The 18,625-nt window shown below is 41.6% G+C and overlaps 7 protein-coding genes and 2 long non-coding RNA genes across 9 annotated transcripts; 7 read left to right on the top strand and 2 right to left on the bottom strand.

Moving 5' to 3' along the window:
- Window positions 1–443: 443 nt before the first annotated feature.
- LOC105677034 (uncharacterized) lies at window positions 444–2,193 on the bottom strand. The gene is made up of 3 exons (XR_010889462.1): window positions 1,735–2,193; window positions 1,499–1,647; window positions 444–1,272 (listed from the first exon to the last, which is right to left on the bottom strand). It is a non-coding gene; the product is annotated as an uncharacterized lncRNA (long non-coding RNA).
- Window positions 2,194–3,308, top strand: LOC105677040 (uncharacterized). Its single transcript, XR_010889463.1, has 3 exons — window positions 2,194–2,679; window positions 2,863–3,066; window positions 3,180–3,308. It is a non-coding gene; the product is annotated as an uncharacterized lncRNA (long non-coding RNA).
- Window positions 3,309–3,617: 309 nt separating this feature from the next.
- Window positions 3,618–4,193, top strand: LOC105677023 (uncharacterized). Its single transcript, XM_012375316.1, has one exon. It carries the CDS (start codon window positions 3,618–3,620, stop codon window positions 4,191–4,193), a length of 576 nt encoding a protein of 191 aa, XP_012230739.1.
- Window positions 4,194–4,215: 22 nt separating this feature from the next.
- LOC136998973 (uncharacterized) lies at window positions 4,216–5,253 on the top strand. The gene has a single exon (XM_067352362.1). It carries the CDS (start codon window positions 4,216–4,218, stop codon window positions 5,251–5,253), a length of 1,038 nt encoding a protein of 345 aa, XP_067208463.1.
- A 36-nt stretch (window positions 5,254–5,289) lies between these two features.
- On the top strand, window positions 5,290–5,994 carry LOC105677018 (uncharacterized). Its single transcript, XM_012375303.2, has one exon. It carries the CDS (start codon window positions 5,290–5,292, stop codon window positions 5,992–5,994), a length of 705 nt encoding a protein of 234 aa, XP_012230726.2.
- A 17-nt stretch (window positions 5,995–6,011) lies between these two features.
- Window positions 6,012–7,175, top strand: LOC136996859 (uncharacterized). Its single transcript, XM_067352363.1, has one exon. It carries the CDS (start codon window positions 6,012–6,014, stop codon window positions 7,173–7,175), a length of 1,164 nt encoding a protein of 387 aa, XP_067208464.1.
- Window positions 7,176–7,394: 219 nt separating this feature from the next.
- On the top strand, window positions 7,395–8,297 carry LOC136998974 (uncharacterized). Its single transcript, XM_067352364.1, has one exon. It carries the CDS (start codon window positions 7,395–7,397, stop codon window positions 8,295–8,297), a length of 903 nt encoding a protein of 300 aa, XP_067208465.1.
- A 2,252-nt stretch (window positions 8,298–10,549) lies between these two features.
- LOC136998491 (uncharacterized) lies at window positions 10,550–12,690 on the top strand. Its single transcript, XM_067351161.1, has 2 exons — window positions 10,550–11,284; window positions 11,367–12,690. The coding sequence occupies exons 1-2, from the start codon at window positions 11,193–11,195 to the stop codon at window positions 11,941–11,943; spliced, it is 669 nt and encodes a 222-aa protein (XP_067207262.1). The 5' UTR covers window positions 10,550–11,192; the 3' UTR covers window positions 11,944–12,690.
- On the bottom strand, window positions 12,120–14,175 carry LOC136998492 (uncharacterized). The gene is made up of 3 exons (XM_067351162.1): window positions 13,003–14,175; window positions 12,775–12,924; window positions 12,120–12,705 (listed from the first exon to the last, which is right to left on the bottom strand). The coding sequence occupies exons 1-3, from the start codon at window positions 13,200–13,202 to the stop codon at window positions 12,702–12,704; spliced, it is 354 nt and encodes a 117-aa protein (XP_067207263.1). The 5' UTR covers window positions 13,203–14,175; the 3' UTR covers window positions 12,120–12,701.
- Between the last annotated feature and the right edge of the window lie 4,450 nt (window positions 14,176–18,625).

An 18,625-nucleotide genomic window follows, 5' to 3' on the forward strand; every position in this document is an offset into this window, starting at 1 on the left:
TAGACAAAATCGGAAGCCGCTTTCCTCAATATTGAAGGCAACTTTAATAAAGCAATTTCAAGCAAATTAATAGCAACTTGCGGGCAACTTGCTATCTGGGGTATATACATTAAAAGTAATCTAATAAAAATTACAACTCATAATATAAATATTATTCAGGATTTAAAAAAATATAAAAAACCATAACTCTTTAATTGAAATTTATTGTTAATTAAGAAATGCTTCAATAATTACAATAGGTATAAAGCTATAGTTAGTTATCACAAACTTTTTAACATTGTGTATTACAATTTTTACTAAAATGTAACCCAGGTTGATACATAAATATGTGTATGATTGCACATAACATAACAATACATAAACTTATGTAAGAAAATTAAACTGGAAACTTCAAAAAAAATAATAAAATTTTTTACATTGCATATAGTACAGTAGTTTGTTATACAGTAGTTTGTTATATTATAATACTATTATACTATAATAAATGTAACACATATAAAATTAAAAATAAAAATAATAATACATAAGTAAATATCATTGTATCACAGTTTTTACTAAAATTTAATCCAGGTTAATACACAATTATGTGCATGACTGTATATACCAATACATAAACTTATGTAAGAAAATTAAATTGGAAACTTCAAACACAAAAATAATTAAATTTTCATTAAATTTTCATACAGTACAGTAGTTTCTTATACGTATAATTAATGTAACGTATATAAAAATAAAAATAAAAAAACATGATACATAAGGAAATATTATTCTACAAATTCTTCAATTATTTGAAGAATTTTAACCAAACACAATCTTCTTTTCGTTTTTGGCACATCTTGCATTACGTAAGCAATTGTCACTGATAGTGATGTAAGTTCATTATCTTGAGGAAGTGATGACGTTTTAGTTCTTCGGCTTGAGACTACTGTCTCAACAGTAGAAGCCATTCTGTCCATCATTTTTGCAGTCTCTCCAAGGAAACCATCCATGGCATTCTTCTTTCGTTTAAAGGAAATGTCACTTGGAGGTATGACAACTTTGGTATTCGCTTTGTGTTTGAATTTACTGGCAACAGATGTGCCAGAAAATCCTGATTCTGATTCTGATGTATTTTTGGAATTCATCGCCTTGATAGATGGAAAAAAAATGGCACGACTTGCTTTAAATTCTTTTGTAAAATTTTATTTACAGGCGTTGGCGAAGATGTTGGAGACAAAGTAGGTGATGGAGATTTTGTGGACATTGACGGTAGAGAGCAGCTGTCATCATTATCTGCAAAACGAGACATATTAAAATGATATTTCCCAATCTGGGAATCAGTCATGTACTTTTTTTCGAGGAGCGGAAATGCGAAAGTAAAAAGTTTTATGTTAATTTGACGAATAAAATTGTTGAATTCACGTGAAAGCTTTCATTTATTCATTTTATTCTTAGGAAAAAATTACATGACTGATGCCCTAGAATATATTGGACATACCCAATGACACCTGAGACTTACCTACAATACTTATGGAATCTGTAAGATCTAGGTTCCAAGTCGAATTAGTTGGAAGAGTAATGATTGATGCAGACTCTTCAGCTACAGCTGATGGTGAAGTGGATGAGGGTATTTGAATGGAGATAGGAGCCTTCATGTTCGAACAAATCCTGCATATTAAAATGCATGAGAAAGTTAGATACGTTGATTAAGTTTTGTGCTGTACATAAGAAAAGATGTTCATTGTTTCAACTTACATTCGAGGCTTGTAATGAGGAATAAGAAAGCTCATGTCCACGTAATAAGCAAAATCTATCCCATTGCTCTCATCTGGACCCTCCATTGCACCAGAACCAGATGGAATATACTCCATTCGTTTGCGATGGGCTCGCACAAACATTGTACGTAAGTTGTCCCAACGTTTCTGTACAGCTTCGCCTATAATATTAAGTAAATTGGCTATTAGTTTATGCTAGAAAACATGAGCAAAATAAAGCAATTCAAATTACTAGAGATAATTAAAATTGTGCATAATTAAAATTGTGCCTATAATATTAAGTAAATTGGCTATTAGTTTATGCTAGAAAACATGAGCAAAATAAAGCAATTCAAATTACTAACCTGTTCTCGGTTTGATTAAAGCAGCACCCACTTGCTCTCAACAATGTTTTTTATCTATATTTTTATATGTTTTCACATTTTTTGCGTACAGGCAAGAATTTGCCTGCACGCAAAAAATGTGAAAACATATAAAAATATAGATAAAAAACATTGTTGAGAGCAAGTGGGTGCTGCTTTAATCAAACCGAGAACAGGTTAGTAATTTGAATTGCTTTATTTTGCTCATGTTTTCTAGCATAAACTAATAGCCAATTTACTTAATATTATAGGCACAATTTTAATTATGCACAATTTTAATTATCTCTAGTAATTTGAATTGCTTTATTTTGCTCATGTTTTCTAGCATAAACTAATAGCCAATTTACTTAATATTATAGGCGAAGCTGTACAGAAACGTTGGGACAACTTACGTACAATGTTTGTGCGAGCCCATCGCAAACGAATGGAGTATATTCCATCTGGTTCTGGTGCAATGGAGGCAAATTCTTGCCTGTACGCAAAAAATGTGAAAACATATAAAAATATAGATAAAAAACATTGTTGAGAGCAAGTGGGTGCTGCTTTAATCAAACCGAGAACAGGTTAGTAATTTGAATTGCTTTATTTTGCTCATGTTTTCTAGCATAAACTAATAGCCAATTTACTTAATATTATAGGCACAATTTTAATTATGCACAATTTTAATTATCTCTAGTAATTTGAATTGCTTTATTTTGCTCATGTTTTCTAGCATAAACTAATAGCCAATTTACTTAATATTATAGGCGAAGCTGTACAGAAACGTTGGGACAACTTACGTACAATGTTTGTGCGAGCCCATCGCAAACGAATGGAGTATATTCCATCTGGTTCTGGTGCAATGGAGGCAAATTCTTGCCTGTACGCAAAAAATGTGAAAACATATAAAAATATAGATAAAAAACATTGTTGAGAGCAAGTGGGTGCTGCTTTAATCAAACCGAGAACAGGTTAGTAATTTGAATTGCTTTATTTTGCTCATGTTTTCTAGCATAAACTAATAGCCAATTTACTTAATATTATAGGCACAATTTTAATTATGCACAATTTTAATTATCTCTAGGTCGTCCAGATTCATTTTGATAAACACACATTGATAACACACATAAACACGTGAGGCATGCATGCCTAGAACGTCGGGGCGTTTGATTGGCCAGTCGTAAGAAAATCGGTAGTCGGTGTCGTTAAAGTTAGCTATTGGCCAACTCTACCGACTGACCGATTACGACTTACCGACTACTCTTCCGACTCGTTGTAGACTCGCTTTCCACTCACCAATTGTGACTTAAGACTACCGACTACCGACTACCGACTCATTGTAGACCCGGCTATACGGACAGGCCCAAGCAAGGGGCAGTGGACATAACAAGGGAGTTTGCAGATTGGCATTGTTCGACAAATTTCAGGTGAGTCTCCAACTTCCTTCCGCAAACATTTTTTATTCCTTATCACGATTCTTCAGCATATTAATATCACCTTGTAAGCAAATAAAGGTAGTAATATGCCGGACAACGAGGATGCACACATTGCAGCAAAGGCAAAAAGAAAGCAAGCAAAGGCGGCTTGCACACGTGCAAGAACTTTCGTCGAAGAGTTAGGCGACAGACAAGTATCAGTCTCGGAGTTGCGACAGAGACAGATGAAATTGAGAGAGTGTTGGCAGATCTTTGAAGATGTTCAATCACGAATCGAAATGTTGGAAGCCACTGAAGAGCATGAGGTCGCGCATAATGAAGAGCGGCGTATCTTCGAGGATAAATATTTTGAGGTAGACGCAAAACTAGAAGAGCTCATTACAAGGGCGGCTGCAAATGAAGCCATGCTTGGACCTAATCCTTTCGGAGCGCTGCAAAACATACGCGACAACGTCCCGGTGCCAAATATGAACGTGAGATTACTAAGGATTGATCTTCCTTCATTTTCAGGCGCCTATGAAGACTGGAGACCGTTTCGTGACGCATTCATGTTAATAATTCATGAAAACGCCATAGTGCCGGCTATTCAGAAAATGCAGTACCTCAAGGCATCTCTCAAGAGCGAGGCGGCTGCTATCATCAGTGCTCGAATTGTCGGTTGAAAACTACATTGAAGCATGGGAGATGTTAAATGAGAGATATGACAATCAACGAGTCATTGTGCAGAAGCATATCAAAACCATTTTTGATATGCCAATATTATCAAGAGAAAGTCACACGGAGCTTCGGCAGCTTTTAGACACAATTTTGAAGCATTTACGGGCCCTTAAGGTTCTAAAACGTCGCACGGATCATTGGGATGACCTTCTTATTCACGTGGTCACCAGCAAGCTGGCACCTATCACGAACAAGGAATGGGAGACCAGCCTAAAGAGTGCCAATGTTCCAACGTTTAAGGAATTGATCGAATTCTTATCTCAGCAATGCCGAGCGTTAGAAGCCGTCGATAGGAAACCGCAGATCGCAGCGTGTCCCAGTAAGTTTGACAAAGGCGGCACGAAGAAAGCTACGACCGCCCATGTAGCGGTCACTAAAACGCCATGCATCTTTTGTAAAGGAGATCATCCAATTTTCCGTTGTGACAAGTTCATCGCGCTGTCCGGCGACAAAAGGCTACAAGAAGTAAAGGAACGCAAGTTTTGCCTAAACTGTCTGAAATCTACTGAGCATAGAGCAAAACAGTGCACCGCCGGATCGTGCAAAAAGTGTAACAAAAGACATAATACACTAATTCACATCGAGTCAAACAAGCAGGTCGAGAATGTGGAAAATGACGCATCAAGCTCTCGTCCAAATCCAGAACCGTCAGCCGCCAGCGTGAATCATATAGCCTGTAAAGAAGGACATCAATTCTTGTTGTCAATGGCAATCATCCAAGTCAAGAACGCCAAGAGAAGTCTGCATTCGTGTCGAGCACTTCTAGATAGCGGATCTCAGTCAAATTTTGTGACGATCGACCTAGTGAAAAGGCTCGGGTTGAGGCAGTTTTATAGCTGCGTTCCAATCAGCGGTGTTGGTGGCGCAGGGACTGACACGCACAGCTCTGTCAAGATATGCATGCAGTCTCGTTTTAATGGATTCAAGGTAGACCTTAATTGCCTAGTGCTTCGGAAAATAACACAGGATCTGCCAGCCACTTCTATAAAGCGAGAATATGTTTAAATCCCATCAGAAATCACTTTGGCGGATCCCGACTTTATGGAATCGTCAAGAATCGACATGCTCTTAGGGGTTGAAGTGTTTTGGGATTTCATGTGCGTAGGACAAATAAAGAAAATGGAGAGTCAGCCGTGCTGGCAAAAAACGCATTTGGGCTGGATTGTAGCGGGTGGAATTCAAACAAGGTCTTGCTCAGCAACAACAGCATGCACTCTGGCTACAAACGAAGAATTAAATCAAAATATAAAACGGTTTTGGAAAATCGAGCATGGCGCGCGGAATCAAGAAATGTCGCATAAAGAACGAAAATGGTTAAGGCATTTTGAAGAGAATTTTAAACGAAACGCGGAAGGTAAATTTGTCGCCAAGCTCCCAATTAAGCGCAAAGAAATGGCGCGTCTTGGACCGTCTAAGGATACGGCGATATCTCGTTTCAAGGGACTGGAAAGACGACTCGAACGTCAGCCGGAAATTAAGAGAAGATACGTAGAATTTATGAATAAATACAAACTATTAGGACACATGAGAGAAGTCACGACTGCGAATACAACAGCGATGCCGCACTATTACTTACCCCACCGCTGCGTCATTAAGGAAGAAAATTCTACAACTAAGTTGAGGGTGGTGTTTGACGCCTCCTGCAAGACAGCATCCGGTGTCTCCCTCAATGACACGCTTTTAGTCGGTCCCACGTTACAGCAAGATCTGCTATCAATTGTCGTAAGATATTCAAGTATGTTTTGATTGCAGATATAACAAAGATGTACCGCCAGGTATGGGTGGATGAAGAGCAGGTACCACTACAACGCATAATCTGGCGAGGCGATCCAAGGGAGCGGTTGAAAGAGTTCGAGTTATTAACGCTAACCTACGGCACTGAACCGGCATCGTTCCTTGCGATCAATGCAATCCAAACACTGGCCAGGATGAAGAAGGAGAAATACCCAATTGAATCACAGATTGTGCTAAGAGATTTCTATGTGGATGATCTGATTACGGGAGCAAATTCGATGAAGCGCGCATTGCAAATACGCAACGAAACTATGAAGCTTTTAGCCGAGGGTGGATTCATACTGCGAAAATGGGCTTCCAACGAACGAACGCTCATAGAGGATGTACCAGCTAATTCCGCAGGCTTGACCAGATCGCTGGACAAGGGAGGTGTTCTTAAAACACTAGGCATTCATTGGAATCCCGTAGAAGATATGTTTCAGTACAAAATATCCGTCGACATGAAGCAGAATCAACGAGTTACTAAAAGAATCATAATGGCAGTCATTTCGCGAATATTTGACCCATTGGGCTTCCTAGGGCCGATAGTTATATTAGCTAAATTAATTATTCAAAGACTGTGGAACTTGCAAGTAAATTGGGACGAATCATTACCCTTTGAATTACACACAGATTGGACCAGGTACAAGTCTCAGATAATGCAACTAAATGAGTTTCGGATACCATGCAAGGTTGCGGCTGTACATGCAATAATGCGAGTTAAATTACACGGCTTTTGTGATGCGAGTCAAGAAGCGTACGGAGCATGTATATATATGCGCGTCAGTGATCAAAACGGAACTCATCAAGTAAATCTGTTATGCGCAAAGTCAAGGATCGCACCACTAAAATCAATAAGCATACCCAGGCTGGAGTTGTGTGGCGCTCAATTGCTAGCACAGCTAATTGACAAGATAATTCCAATTTTGGACTTAGAGATACATCAGACTTGCTGTTGGACAGACTCAACGATAGTCCTCGGTTGGATAAAGTCTCCAAGCCGCAGATTCAACACGTTTGTGGCTAATTGGATAGGAGAGATTCAGGAACGCACACAAGTTGAGGACTGGCGTCATGTGGGAACTGCTGACAACCCGGCCGATATTCTATCGCGGGGAGCATGCTCAGAGGTCCTCAAAATATCGGAACTGTGATGGAACGGACCCAGTTGGTTGCGCAGTAATGAATCACAATGGTCCAAATTTATATGACCAGACTTAGATTCGGAAGAGCTACCTGACCAAAGAAAGACAGTAATCGCTGTTTCTACAACGCTGGATGAGTTCGATATAATAGAGAGATTTTCGTCGTATGCTCGATTGACAAGAACAGTCTCACTGTGTCTGCGTTTTACACACAATTTAAGAGCTAAGATGGATCAAAGAAATCTTGGCCCAATCACGGCGCAAGAACTTGAAGTAGCTAGAAAACGTCTCATCAAACAGATTCAGCGGATAGCATTTCAAAGAGAGATTGAAGACATCAAAAAAGGGAGCATTGATCAAGGAAACAATCGTTTGCTCAGTTTAAATGCATTCATAAACGAGGGTCTCTTAATAAGAGTAGGTGGTCGTCTAAAGAACTCGGAACTATCATACTCAGCAAAGCATCAACCTATTTTGCCAGCGCATCACCGACTTACGAGATTGATCATTAAGCATGAGCACGAAAGAGCCTTACACGCGGGACCGCAGCTTACGTTGGCGTTTGTGAGGTCGCAGTATTGGCCTTTAGGAGGCCGAAGAATGGTACGTAAGGTAGTCCACGAATGCGTCGTTTGTTTCAAGGCGAGGCCTCGAGCCTCTAAAACTATTATGGGCAACCTTCCTTCAGCAAGGGTTACTTCGTCACGTCCTTTTGATAACGTTGGAGTTGATTATTGTGGCCCAGTATTAATAAAGGAAGGTAAGCGCCGTAACGCAAAAACATCAAAGGCATGGATATGCATATTTATTTGCATGGCCACGAAGGCGGTTTACATCGAACTGGTATCCGACCTGAGTAGCGAAGGTTTTTTGAACGCTCTTAAACGATTCATGGGCCGAAGAGGAAAACCATCAAGCATCTTCTCGGATAACGGGACGAATTTTGTTGGAGCAAACCGCGAACTAAAGGAATTATACGATCTTTTCAACAAGGAAGAATTTCAGCATTGCATCATGAAGGAAACTGCCAATAATGTCATTTCCTGGCACTTCATTCAGCCGCACGCGCCACATTTCGGCGGCCTATGGGAGAAAATATTTCAAACAATAGTTTCGTATTTTTTCATATAGAATTCGAATCTGCGATAAAAAATACGGTAAATATTTACATAAGGTCAGTACCTTCAAAAGTCAATGATCTCGACATATGTTGTCAAGGACATATTCCCGAGTAACAATCAAAAGGTTTCCACGCAAAGCGAGATTTAATCCAAACTTATGTGTCTAGTTTTTTGGTAGTGGAGCTTCCCCGAAAGGGGAGGGGGGCGGAAGACACTGCCTCCACGTATACACTATCCACGCGAAGCGAGGTTCTACATAGGTTTGCAACTTTCACGCAAGGTTTTTAACTTTCAGTTGTAAACCGATGTGGAATCTGACTTTGCGTGGAAAGTGTATGCGTAGAGGCAGTGTGTTCCGCCCCTTCCTTCCTACGGGGGGGGAGGGGGAGGGGGCTTCACCATTAAAAAACTATACATAGAATCTGGATTGAATCTCGCTTTGCGTAGAAATTTGTAAACCCATGTGAAATCTTGCTTTGCGTGAAAAGTGTACAATGATGTATCCAATAAATGTTTTTTAATAACTTTTTGTAACGGTGCAGCCCGCAAGCTGCATCGTTACGGCTACGGACCGTCCATCGTCCGTAGCCCACCAAGGGCACATCGAGCGCCAATAAGACTTTGTAATAAACAACGGCGGTCAATCGCCGAACGGACCCCCACATCCGACCGTTCCGAATTCCGCTTAGTGGGGGCCCGCCGCCGAAACCGCCGATGCTTGCCGATCCGAAGTCAGTCGGCCGCCAGCCGAGTATAAAAGAGGCCCGGCTGTACGTCTATTTCACCAGATCCTGTTCGTTGCTAGACAGCGAACCTCCCTCTACGCGTTCTCGTAGCCCGCCGAGCGTACTCGGCTTCTATGCCTTTTTCTAAACACACGAGCGTTCTCGTGTACCGCCGAGCGTTCTCGGTATTCTTTCCTCTGCATACGAGCGTTCTCGTATACCCGCCGAGCGTACTTGGCTCTTCCAGGCACCGATCTTCGTGCACGGGCATTTCCGTGTACCCAGCCGGACCGCCGCTCTAAATCCACCTTCGTACGAGCGTTCTCGTACTTCCGTCGAGCGTGCTCGGCTTCAAGCCTCTGATACGAGCGTTCTCGTATACCCGCCGAGCGTATTCGGCTCCTCACCTCTTAAGACACGAGCGTTCTCGTGTACCCGCCGAGCGTACTCGGCTTCCCAATCCAAATATCGCGTTTCCGTGCACCGGGATTTTGAAGTTAAAATTCATCCGGCAGGTAAAACCGCATCGACCAATCCGCGCCGCCGAGCGACCCGTATCGATCGACTATCGAACGAACTCGCGACACTTCTACGAACGCACCCGCCGACAGGCGCTCCGTCGTGCCAACCGCTACGACTCGATCGTATGTGCTTGCGCTAATCATTCCGCCGATCGCACCAAGACGCTTCACGTCACGCGTAGACGAATCATACCTCGCCGTCATATGTTCAAACGTTTATACAGATTCACATCGCCTTTATTCACTCACGCATTTATATAAATCATACGGAGTACATTTATTCCTATACAGAATCCACATCGCAATCATACACTTCACACACTACATACATCACATGTACACACAATCATCAAGCTTATTATTTCAATAAACATATTAATTTACTATCATCTCTCTTAAACGTGAGTTCTTCTTGGCGTACCCCCAATCGAACGAACCCGGATTCCGGCGAGCTATACCGCGCCCGAAAAAGCTTACACGGTTTCATTTTTAATAAACAACGAGCGACGGCTAAAACCCTTTGATTGTTATTCGGGGGGGACTTTGACATACAACATATGTCAAGGTCATTGACTTTTGGAGGTGCTGACCTTATGTAAATATTTACCAAAAATACCACGTGCCATTTAAAAATTGATTTCCGGTCTGGATAGCCTACTTTCAATTAAAACCGGAAGTTGAAAATATCACCCCGATAGAGCGTACCCGAAGTAGTATAGCAACACGGGTTCTAACTCAGGCATCTGAGGGGGTGCGCGGGTGAAGGGGGGGAGAGGTTGAGGGGAGGGGGGTAATGACGTCATCGTTTTGGAGGGGAGGGGGTAATGACGTCATCGTTTTGGAGGGGAGGGGGTAATGACGTCATCGTTTTGGAGGGGAGGGGGTAATGACGTCATCGTTTTGGAGGGGAGGGGGTAATGACGTCATCGTTTTGGAGGAGAGGGGGTAAATTTGGAGTGGAGGGGGAGACGAGGGAGGTGCGGGGGAGAGGGGAAGGTATTGGATTACAGGGGGAAGAGGTTGAGGGGAGGGGGTAATTACGGAGTGGAGGGGGTGACGAGGGAGGTGAGGGGGAGGTGTGGGGAAGGTATCGGATTACATAAATTCCTGGAAAAGATAAGATAAGGATTGTTTATATAAGGATTCCTGGAAGAGATAAGATAAGGATTGTTTATATAAACATGAGTCATATAGAGATAAGGATTGTTTATACAAAGGGTATCGGATTACACTGCGTCAGCACTTTTGGAGTGGAGGGGGTGACGAGGGAGGTGAGGGGGAGGTGCGGGGAAGGTATCGGATTACATAAATTCCTGGAAAAGATAAGGATTGTTTATATAAGCATGAGTCATAGAGAGATAAGGATTGTTTATACAAAAATGATTTATAGTTCCGAGAATTGTTTATATCCTTTGCAGGTTCGTGCAGGTTTTAGCGTGACATCATCGCTATTTTTAGATCATAGGCCCTTAGGCAGCCACTTTAGGCGCCATGTTGCCAGATTTCAATTTGCGTGACATCATCGATATTTTTAATTAGTGTCGTGTGCGACGAGCGGGTATAAAAAGCTCGCGGAAAAAAAATAGGAACCATCAGTTATCCGAAACCATTTGGACAATCACTACATCGCTGCAACGCTTCATCTGAATTATAGCAACGATGTTTTCTACCGTACAACAGACAACTATGAGTAATCCGGCTGACAAACAGCAAGGTGTGGATGCGAAGAAGCGGAAATTCTCACCCAACGTGTAAGTTGACTCTATTACTATTTACACTTTTAAACTTACTGCTATTGTTACATTTCAAACTTATACAAGCTTTTATCCACAGAAATAAAAGTAATTCGACAAGTATCGATGGAAGCATGATCACGCCTCCCAGAATTTTAGCTAGAAGATACCCGTTGACAAAAACCGGTTATAAATATCTGGATATTGGAATCAATGTTTCTACGCCGAGCCACATAGAAATCGCTCTCGGTGACAACCATGGCAAAGAGATACATTTTACATACAACATGTGGAAGATCGTCCTGGACCAACGACACGCCATCCACCATTTCTTTAACAATGATGCGAACGAAGCACCGTCTCAAACCATCGAACATGTCACGCTACGGTTTGGAAAGATAAACAATCTAAAAGTACTGCGTCTGGAAACATCAACAGTGTGTTTAGTAATGTCACACAACACCGTATGTAACATAATCGCTCTCGAGTATTGTGTGGATCATATCGCTCAATCGTTGAACAACGTCACTGGTATGGTCGACACCAAGTTCGCACACTTTCGAAAAATCGCGAGCGGTGCGAAGGACCCCATCGCGGTGATACGTGAGAGCGAATCGTTCGATAAGAATGATATAATCGATTGTGAGCTGTTAGCTCAGGTCTTTGGATCGCAATAATTCTAGCATATCACATGCTTTATTGTTAAAATATTTTCACTATCATAATGTATTTATTAGATGTATCTGTTTAATAAATATTATTTAACATTAAATTAATTTTTATTATACCATCTTTCCTGTACCACATCATATTCACTGACCTATCCTACTGCGAGATAAGCGCGCGCGTCATGTTACACTACATGATAGAAGGAAACGAGCGAACCGGTGACTATCATTTTTCCCTTTTAATTGTAACAAATAATTATAAAGTTAATAATTAAATATAATATAATTAAATATAATATTATTAAATATAACATTTATTAAAAATTAATTTCAAGTAGTATATAATATTATAATATTATAATATTATAATATAGTATAACACAAGGATGGGATAAGACAAAAAAATATAACATTTATTAAAAAAAATTAATTTCAAGTAGTATATAATATTATAATATAGTATAACACAAGGATATGAGGAGGCAAAAAAAATACAATAATATATTTATAAAAAATTAATTTCAAGTAGTATATAATATTATAATATAGTATAACACAAGGATAGGAGGAGGCAAAAAAAAATACAATAATATATTTATAAAAAATATAATATTTATTTAAAAAGTGTGTACTATACATATGTGTGTGTGTGTGTGTGTGTGTGTGTGTGTGTGTGTGTGTGAAATAAAATAAAAACTATAATAATAAAAAAAACTATAATAATATAATAAAAACTATAATAATATAATAAAAAAATCGTGGGACCATCATCTGAAACAGAAAAATTCTATTAATAATCTGAAAATATTAAGTGTGATACTTATCGAATGTAATACTTACGGTTGTACATCATCGTCAGCAAAATGCGCCTCTCTCACCGCTCTCAATACGTCAGCGGTGCGCGCCACATCGCTTTCCATTTGATGGAATTGTGTTGTCAAAATATCAAATGAGCGGTACACCGTTAGCAAGTGTACCCGTATATCCTGCCTGTAAGCAAAATAAAAACAAAATAATATACGATGAAGATTAAATCTGTCATACGTAATATTAAATAGCAATACTTACAGCGATGTTAGTATCACTCCGTTTTCACGCCCATGCACATCATATTCAATTCGAAAATTGTGCAGCACGTGTTGTTGCTGCACATTTCTCGTCGCCTCTTCAAAATGATGCACCGCACCGTGCAGGACGGCGATCCGATCCGTCACAGCCCTCATCAACTGCTCGATCTCTTGTAGTTCAATTGTATATAATTGTGCCATTTTTTTTTTTAAATCACAAACTGTTACTCACAAACTCGTGAACTGTAGGAGACTTGTGACGGTCCCAACCTCCGAAGCATTTTTATAGTACGTCCCTTAGATGTGGTGCAAATCTATGTGACCGCTCTACGGGGGTTATCTTTTCAAACATACTCCAAATTTATAATTTTGAAACATAATTCTTCTCCCGAGTAACCGAATATCAGTCGATAGATTTAGTATAAACTACCGCGGCATAAACAAATCTCATAAGAGATATCATAGCGACTCCATATAATGAGTTTGACAACCATGAAATTCTTCTCTCACGAGGATGTATTACTATTATTTACAAACTACTGCTGCAAAAACAAAAGATACGTACGACACACGTGAATACTTATCTTACAAGGATGTATTACAATCATAGATGTGGTGCAAATCTATGTGACCGCTCTACGGGGGGGGTTATCTTTTCAAACATACTCCAAATTTATAATTTTGAAACATAATTCTTCTCCCGAGTAACCGAATATCAATCGATAGATTTAGTATAAACTACCGCGGCATAAACAAATCTCATAAGAGATATCATAGCGACTCCATATAATGAGTTTGACACCCATGAAATTCTTCTCTCACGAGGATGTATTACTATTATTTACAAACTACTGCTGCAAAAACAAAAGATACGTACGACACACGTGAATACTTATCTTACAAGGATGTATTACAATCATGATAAGTTAAATTAATGTATGATAAATGTTAAAAATTGTTTCAACTGCGCCTCTAACGCCTTTCACGATTACGAGGGGGAACGGGGGGAGGCGCTTGAGTCGTCCTCGGACGAGGCTCGACCACAGCTATCGGCTTGTGGTACACTCCGCAATCCTTACACTTCTCGTATTCGGAATTTTTTCTATTCTGATCACGCTCCATTTTCTATACTTTTTTTCTCCACCGCGTGCACACTTTGAACTGATAAATTACTCTCTTCCGCACACCTTATATACAGCTCGACGCAAAAACGTCAATTTCGCTGTAGTAATAAACGTTAAAAGACGTACAATAGATGTTCGATAGACGTACGAGAGACGTTCAAAGACATTCAAAGACGTACAATAGACGTTCGATAGACGTACGAGAGGCGTACGAGAGACGTTCAAAGACGTACAATAGATGTACGATAGACGTTCGATAGACGTACGATAGACGTTCAAAGATGTTCAATAGATGTACGATAGACGTTCGATAGACGTACGATAGACGTTCAAAGATGTACGAGAGGCGTTCGATATACGTTCAATAGATGTTAAAAATAGTTCGATAGGTGTTCGATAGACGTTCAATATACGTTCAATAAATGTCTGAAAGATGTACGATATAAGCGATAGGTCATATTACATGGTGGATTATGTAACGGGTAAAAGGTTGAATAAAAGTCATGCGAGTGTGATATACATCATTTTATTAGAATAAATCATAGTTGTTTTACACGTTTGTTACGCTCAAACCACCACCACTTGTACAATTTGCAAACATTCCGCATAGCGCAATGTCTCGTGTGATACGCGCAGCGCAAGGTTCCGATTACATCCAAGTTCGTCAGGCGTGCGATATCTTCGTAATCCGTATCGATCGTTTCGATCTCTACATCATCTTCCAAAATCTCGCACAGCCAATTTTTCTTCTCGAGTCCTTTCACGTATATCAGAGGCGGTTCCGTACCAATGGCATTGTTGATAAGACTTTTCATCTGACTGTACGAGACGTGTCCATCTTCCCATCGGAAGCCGTGGTGGTGTATCCGTAACCAACACGCCAGCGATTTTTCCGATTTCGTCAACAGATACCACGGTACGTGTTCACGAAATACGTAATGAGATAGCGTTTCGCCATCGCGAAGTACCGCTACCTCTTTCACGATAAAAATGTTGTTGAACGCGTAACCTTGCAAGTCGACGAAAATTGGTACGTTCGACATCGTCGTCGACCGTCGGAAAACTGACATTCCCATTCGCACACGTCTAATTTATAACTTTTCACACGAGTCTGCGCACAATGTTGTTCAGCGGATTATATTCAACCATTCGATCGTGTATAATGAGACAATAGGCGGTGGTGTTGGCCGGTATATTTTCCTTACAATCAAATTCTATTCGCACGTCAACGGTGGCGCTCTTGACAGAGTCGTTTTGTCGCGAACAATCTATGACTACGAACGGACCGGCTTTCGAGAATTCATCGATGTCCAAATACGTATCGTCCTGTCCGTAATAGGCTTTGCGGAAACGCGCATACATGTTGTACAGTATAGCGTATCGACTCTTGTCGAAATCCAAATTCATGTCGTCGTACGGATAAAAATCTGAATTCAGATGCAGTCTCACATTGGTGAGTTTACAAGCGTCAAATTGCGTAACGTTTTCAGACAGTACGTTTTTTCGACCGGTTTGGAGAGCAAAGATTACGTATCGCGGTTTTTCCAATTGCGTCGCAGCTTTGACCGCCCAGGAATGCTTGGTCGTGTTTTGCAGCAGAGGAAACTCGTACAGATCCCACGAACGGAAGCACACGCTCAGATATCGTCCGCTTTCCAAAGTTCGAAGAAGAGACAGCTTGTTAACTTCGCTCAGAGATACGTGAGGCATTCGCCACTGTATCTTGAGTAGCTCGATCGTCGGATTCGTACCGACTCGTCCAACGAGAGAATTATTATCGTTGCGCGATCGTATCAATACAAGTTCGTGACGAGCGTTGATTACAATCCGTTTGTAGTCCTCGCAGAATCCTAAAAGAGTATTGAGCGGAACGCAAAAATTAAAGTTTCCATCGAGCAACGGATTTCCATCCGGATTCCACGATGCGTATTTCAGCGTCTTGCTCTTCTCCATCGTCAGCGATACATAGTTTTTGATCGTGCTCGTTATTCCAACGTTTCTGTTACGATCGATTTCAACTCCGTCGAGCTCGTATCGCATTTCATCAAACATGAACGCGACACAATTATTACCCATTATACACACGTTATCTCTATTCTCACCGGTAGGATTCATAACGAGTTTTCCTTCAACGTAGAGAAAACTCTCACACGGTAACGTGTACAAATCCTGTTGCTGTATCGGTATTCGTATCTCGTCGCTGTGTCCCAACGTCGTGTTAGCGTACGGATTGTACGTGTGCATCTCATATTTCACGATACGCTCGTCGAAGACGGGCTCGTCAGCGATGTCGAGTATATCCATCTCTTTAAGCGTTTCTCACAACGAATCCCAACGATTTTAAAAAGTTTACGTTCGTCGTACTGAGCCTCTTGAATGGCGATGTTTTCCCAATTTTCGTTGTTCTCTCAATCACTCGCTGTTCGTTCAACACGAGCATTTCCTCGCACCACGTCGCCGCAAGTGCAGTCTGATGGTAATCTCCTCTCCGCGAAAATCGATCAATCGTCCGTCTTGATCCACCACACGCAAGGTGATATCGGTAACGCTCCTCGCGATGACCGGAAGGTAAATGATTTGCGCCGGTGTTTCCGAGACTTTATATCCCGGAGGCACGTTCGGTGAAAATTCGTGTATCGTGTGCACCGACCTGTCGTTGGCGTACGCACCCGTGGTTATGCTGCATTCCACTCGAATAATGTTTACGTTGACGATGTTTACCGAGGAATCTGATTCGTGCAACTTTCTCGGTTCCAGTATACGACCCGTCGAAAATCCAAACAGCGGTCCGATGGTATTCGGTTTGGCGAAATTTATTCGAAAAGCGCACATGATTTCACTCTTCATGGTATTAACGTTGGGACGAAGTGACAATGGATAATCTTGCTCTTCACTTTTTCCTCGTTTTTGCAGTATCGCGCGTTTCAGATAAGAAGCAATGGCGTCCAATTCGTACGATCCTTCGGGAATTGTAATTTCTTCGTCATTGTCGTCGAAATAAAATTTATTGTTCGCTACCGTCACGTTCGGAATCGTGTTGTAGGTCTCCATCGTGGTTAGGCCGAGCTCGTAGTCCCCATCGCTCAAGTCTATCGGTGGAAAATAATCCACCGTGAGAACGCTGCTTTTACCGCTTAGAGTGGGCGTCAGCGACATTGCCGAGATTCCATCGACGACTGATGTCGATCGATGGCTGATCGATTTTTATATCTATTTTCTGGAGGAACAGGAGACACAATTGTCCACAGATCGTTTGATCGTACGTCTGGTAGACCGTGCGATTGTACGTTATCGTTGTATCGGTGTCTCCGAGGTAGCGTGTAAGCTCCTTCGGCGGTTGCAAATTGCCAAAGCTGTCAAAGTATACGGCGCGATCGCCTCTCTTGGCGTACGCCACCCAATGCGTGCCCGGCCCGTCGACATCGTCCAAATTCACGATACCGCTCTCGTTTTTATGTATCTTGTCGGGTAAAGCGTTACGCATGTAGACACCTCGGAAATACGGTATTCGCATACGCTTCGCTATTTGTAACAACTGTAGATTGGTGGTGGCACCCGTGGGCATCTCTATCGTTTTTTCGACGTTTTTTTTTTTCTCTTCAATCCTTTGCCCCGCTTGTACGGAGCGAGATAAATCCCCCATCCTTCCATAGCTTTATTGTGACGTTTCGTCTCTTCGAGTTGTCGTCGCGCGGCCTTAGAGTCGTTCACCGCCTTTGCAACACCCGCCGCTCCACCGGCAAGCGAACCGATGACTCCCAAGAGCGGTAACAACGGTAACATACCACCGCGTTTCGCCGTCGGAAGCGTTCTCCTCTTGGTCTTCTTCTTCTTCTTTCCCTTTGTCATACCCATCCCCAATTTCGTCTTTGCTTTCATAGCAGCCCATACGGCGGTAGCAGCAGCCCTCTCACCGAGAGTCGCGTCCGCAGCGGTGATCCGCACCCGCGCTTTATCGGCGAGAACGCGATCGGCTGCGTGGCGGTCCGCTGATTCGCGGTTTTGCGAGTACGCGATGTCGTGATCGCGACACGCCGCGTCCAACGGATTGATACCTCGATCCCCTCGCGCGAGTCGTTTCCGCAGACGAGTCCCCGGCCCGCAAAATTGGTAGCCGGGTATATGCAGCTCCAACGGTAGTCGATTTATCACACTGTTCAGTAAACCGGCACCCTTGTATCGTTTCATAGAGCGCGAATTCTAACGTATCGCGTGTAAATCATATTTCCAACTGAGGTGTGTTTCGACAGCGCTCACCTATAAATAGGAGGCGCGTATCGATCATTAACCAGTAGAATATCAAAGTTTGTCGGACGACAAAGTACAATGAATAACCGGGATAATAAGAAGGAACGGAAGGAGGTGATTGTCGCAAACGTGTATCGCTAATCGTGTGTTTGAAACAATATTTTTTTTTTTTTTTTTTTCAGGATAATGTCCGAATCATGTATGGAAATAGAGATATTTTAGATCTAGCGACGAATATCCGAGCACCGCTCT

This window comes from Linepithema humile, chromosome 3, assembly GCF_040581485.1.
Source record: "Linepithema humile isolate Giens D197 chromosome 3, Lhum_UNIL_v1.0, whole genome shotgun sequence".
Lineage (NCBI taxonomy): Eukaryota > Metazoa > Arthropoda > Insecta > Hymenoptera > Formicidae > Linepithema > Linepithema humile.

Bases quoted from the DNA above. Each gene is read 5' to 3' on its own strand.
- LOC105677023 (XM_012375316.1), top strand. From the start codon at position 3,618: ATGCCGGACAACGAGGATGCACACATTGCAGCAAAGGCAAAAAGAAAG.
- LOC136998973 (XM_067352362.1), top strand. From the start codon at position 4,216: ATGTTAAATGAGAGATATGACAATCAACGAGTCATTGTGCAGAAGCAT.
- LOC105677018 (XM_012375303.2), top strand. From the start codon at position 5,290: ATGGAATCGTCAAGAATCGACATGCTCTTAGGGGTTGAAGTGTTTTGG.
- LOC136996859 (XM_067352363.1), top strand. From the start codon at position 6,012: ATGTACCGCCAGGTATGGGTGGATGAAGAGCAGGTACCACTACAACGC.
- LOC136998974 (XM_067352364.1), top strand. From the start codon at position 7,395: ATGGATCAAAGAAATCTTGGCCCAATCACGGCGCAAGAACTTGAAGTA.
- LOC136998491 (XM_067351161.1), top strand. From the start codon at position 11,193: ATGTTTTCTACCGTACAACAGACAACTATGAGTAATCCGGCTGACAAA. The intron at 11,285-11,366 runs GTAAGTTGACTC...TTTTATCCACAG, and splicing joins CGGAAATTCTCACCCAACGT to AAATAAAAGTAATTCGACAA.
- LOC136998492 (XM_067351162.1), bottom strand. From the start codon at position 13,202: ATGGCACAATTATATACAATTGAACTACAAGAGATCGAGCAGTTGATG. The intron at 12,925-13,002 runs GTAAGTATTGCT...TTTTGCTTACAG, and splicing joins GGAGTGATACTAACATCGCT to GCAGGATATACGGGTACACT.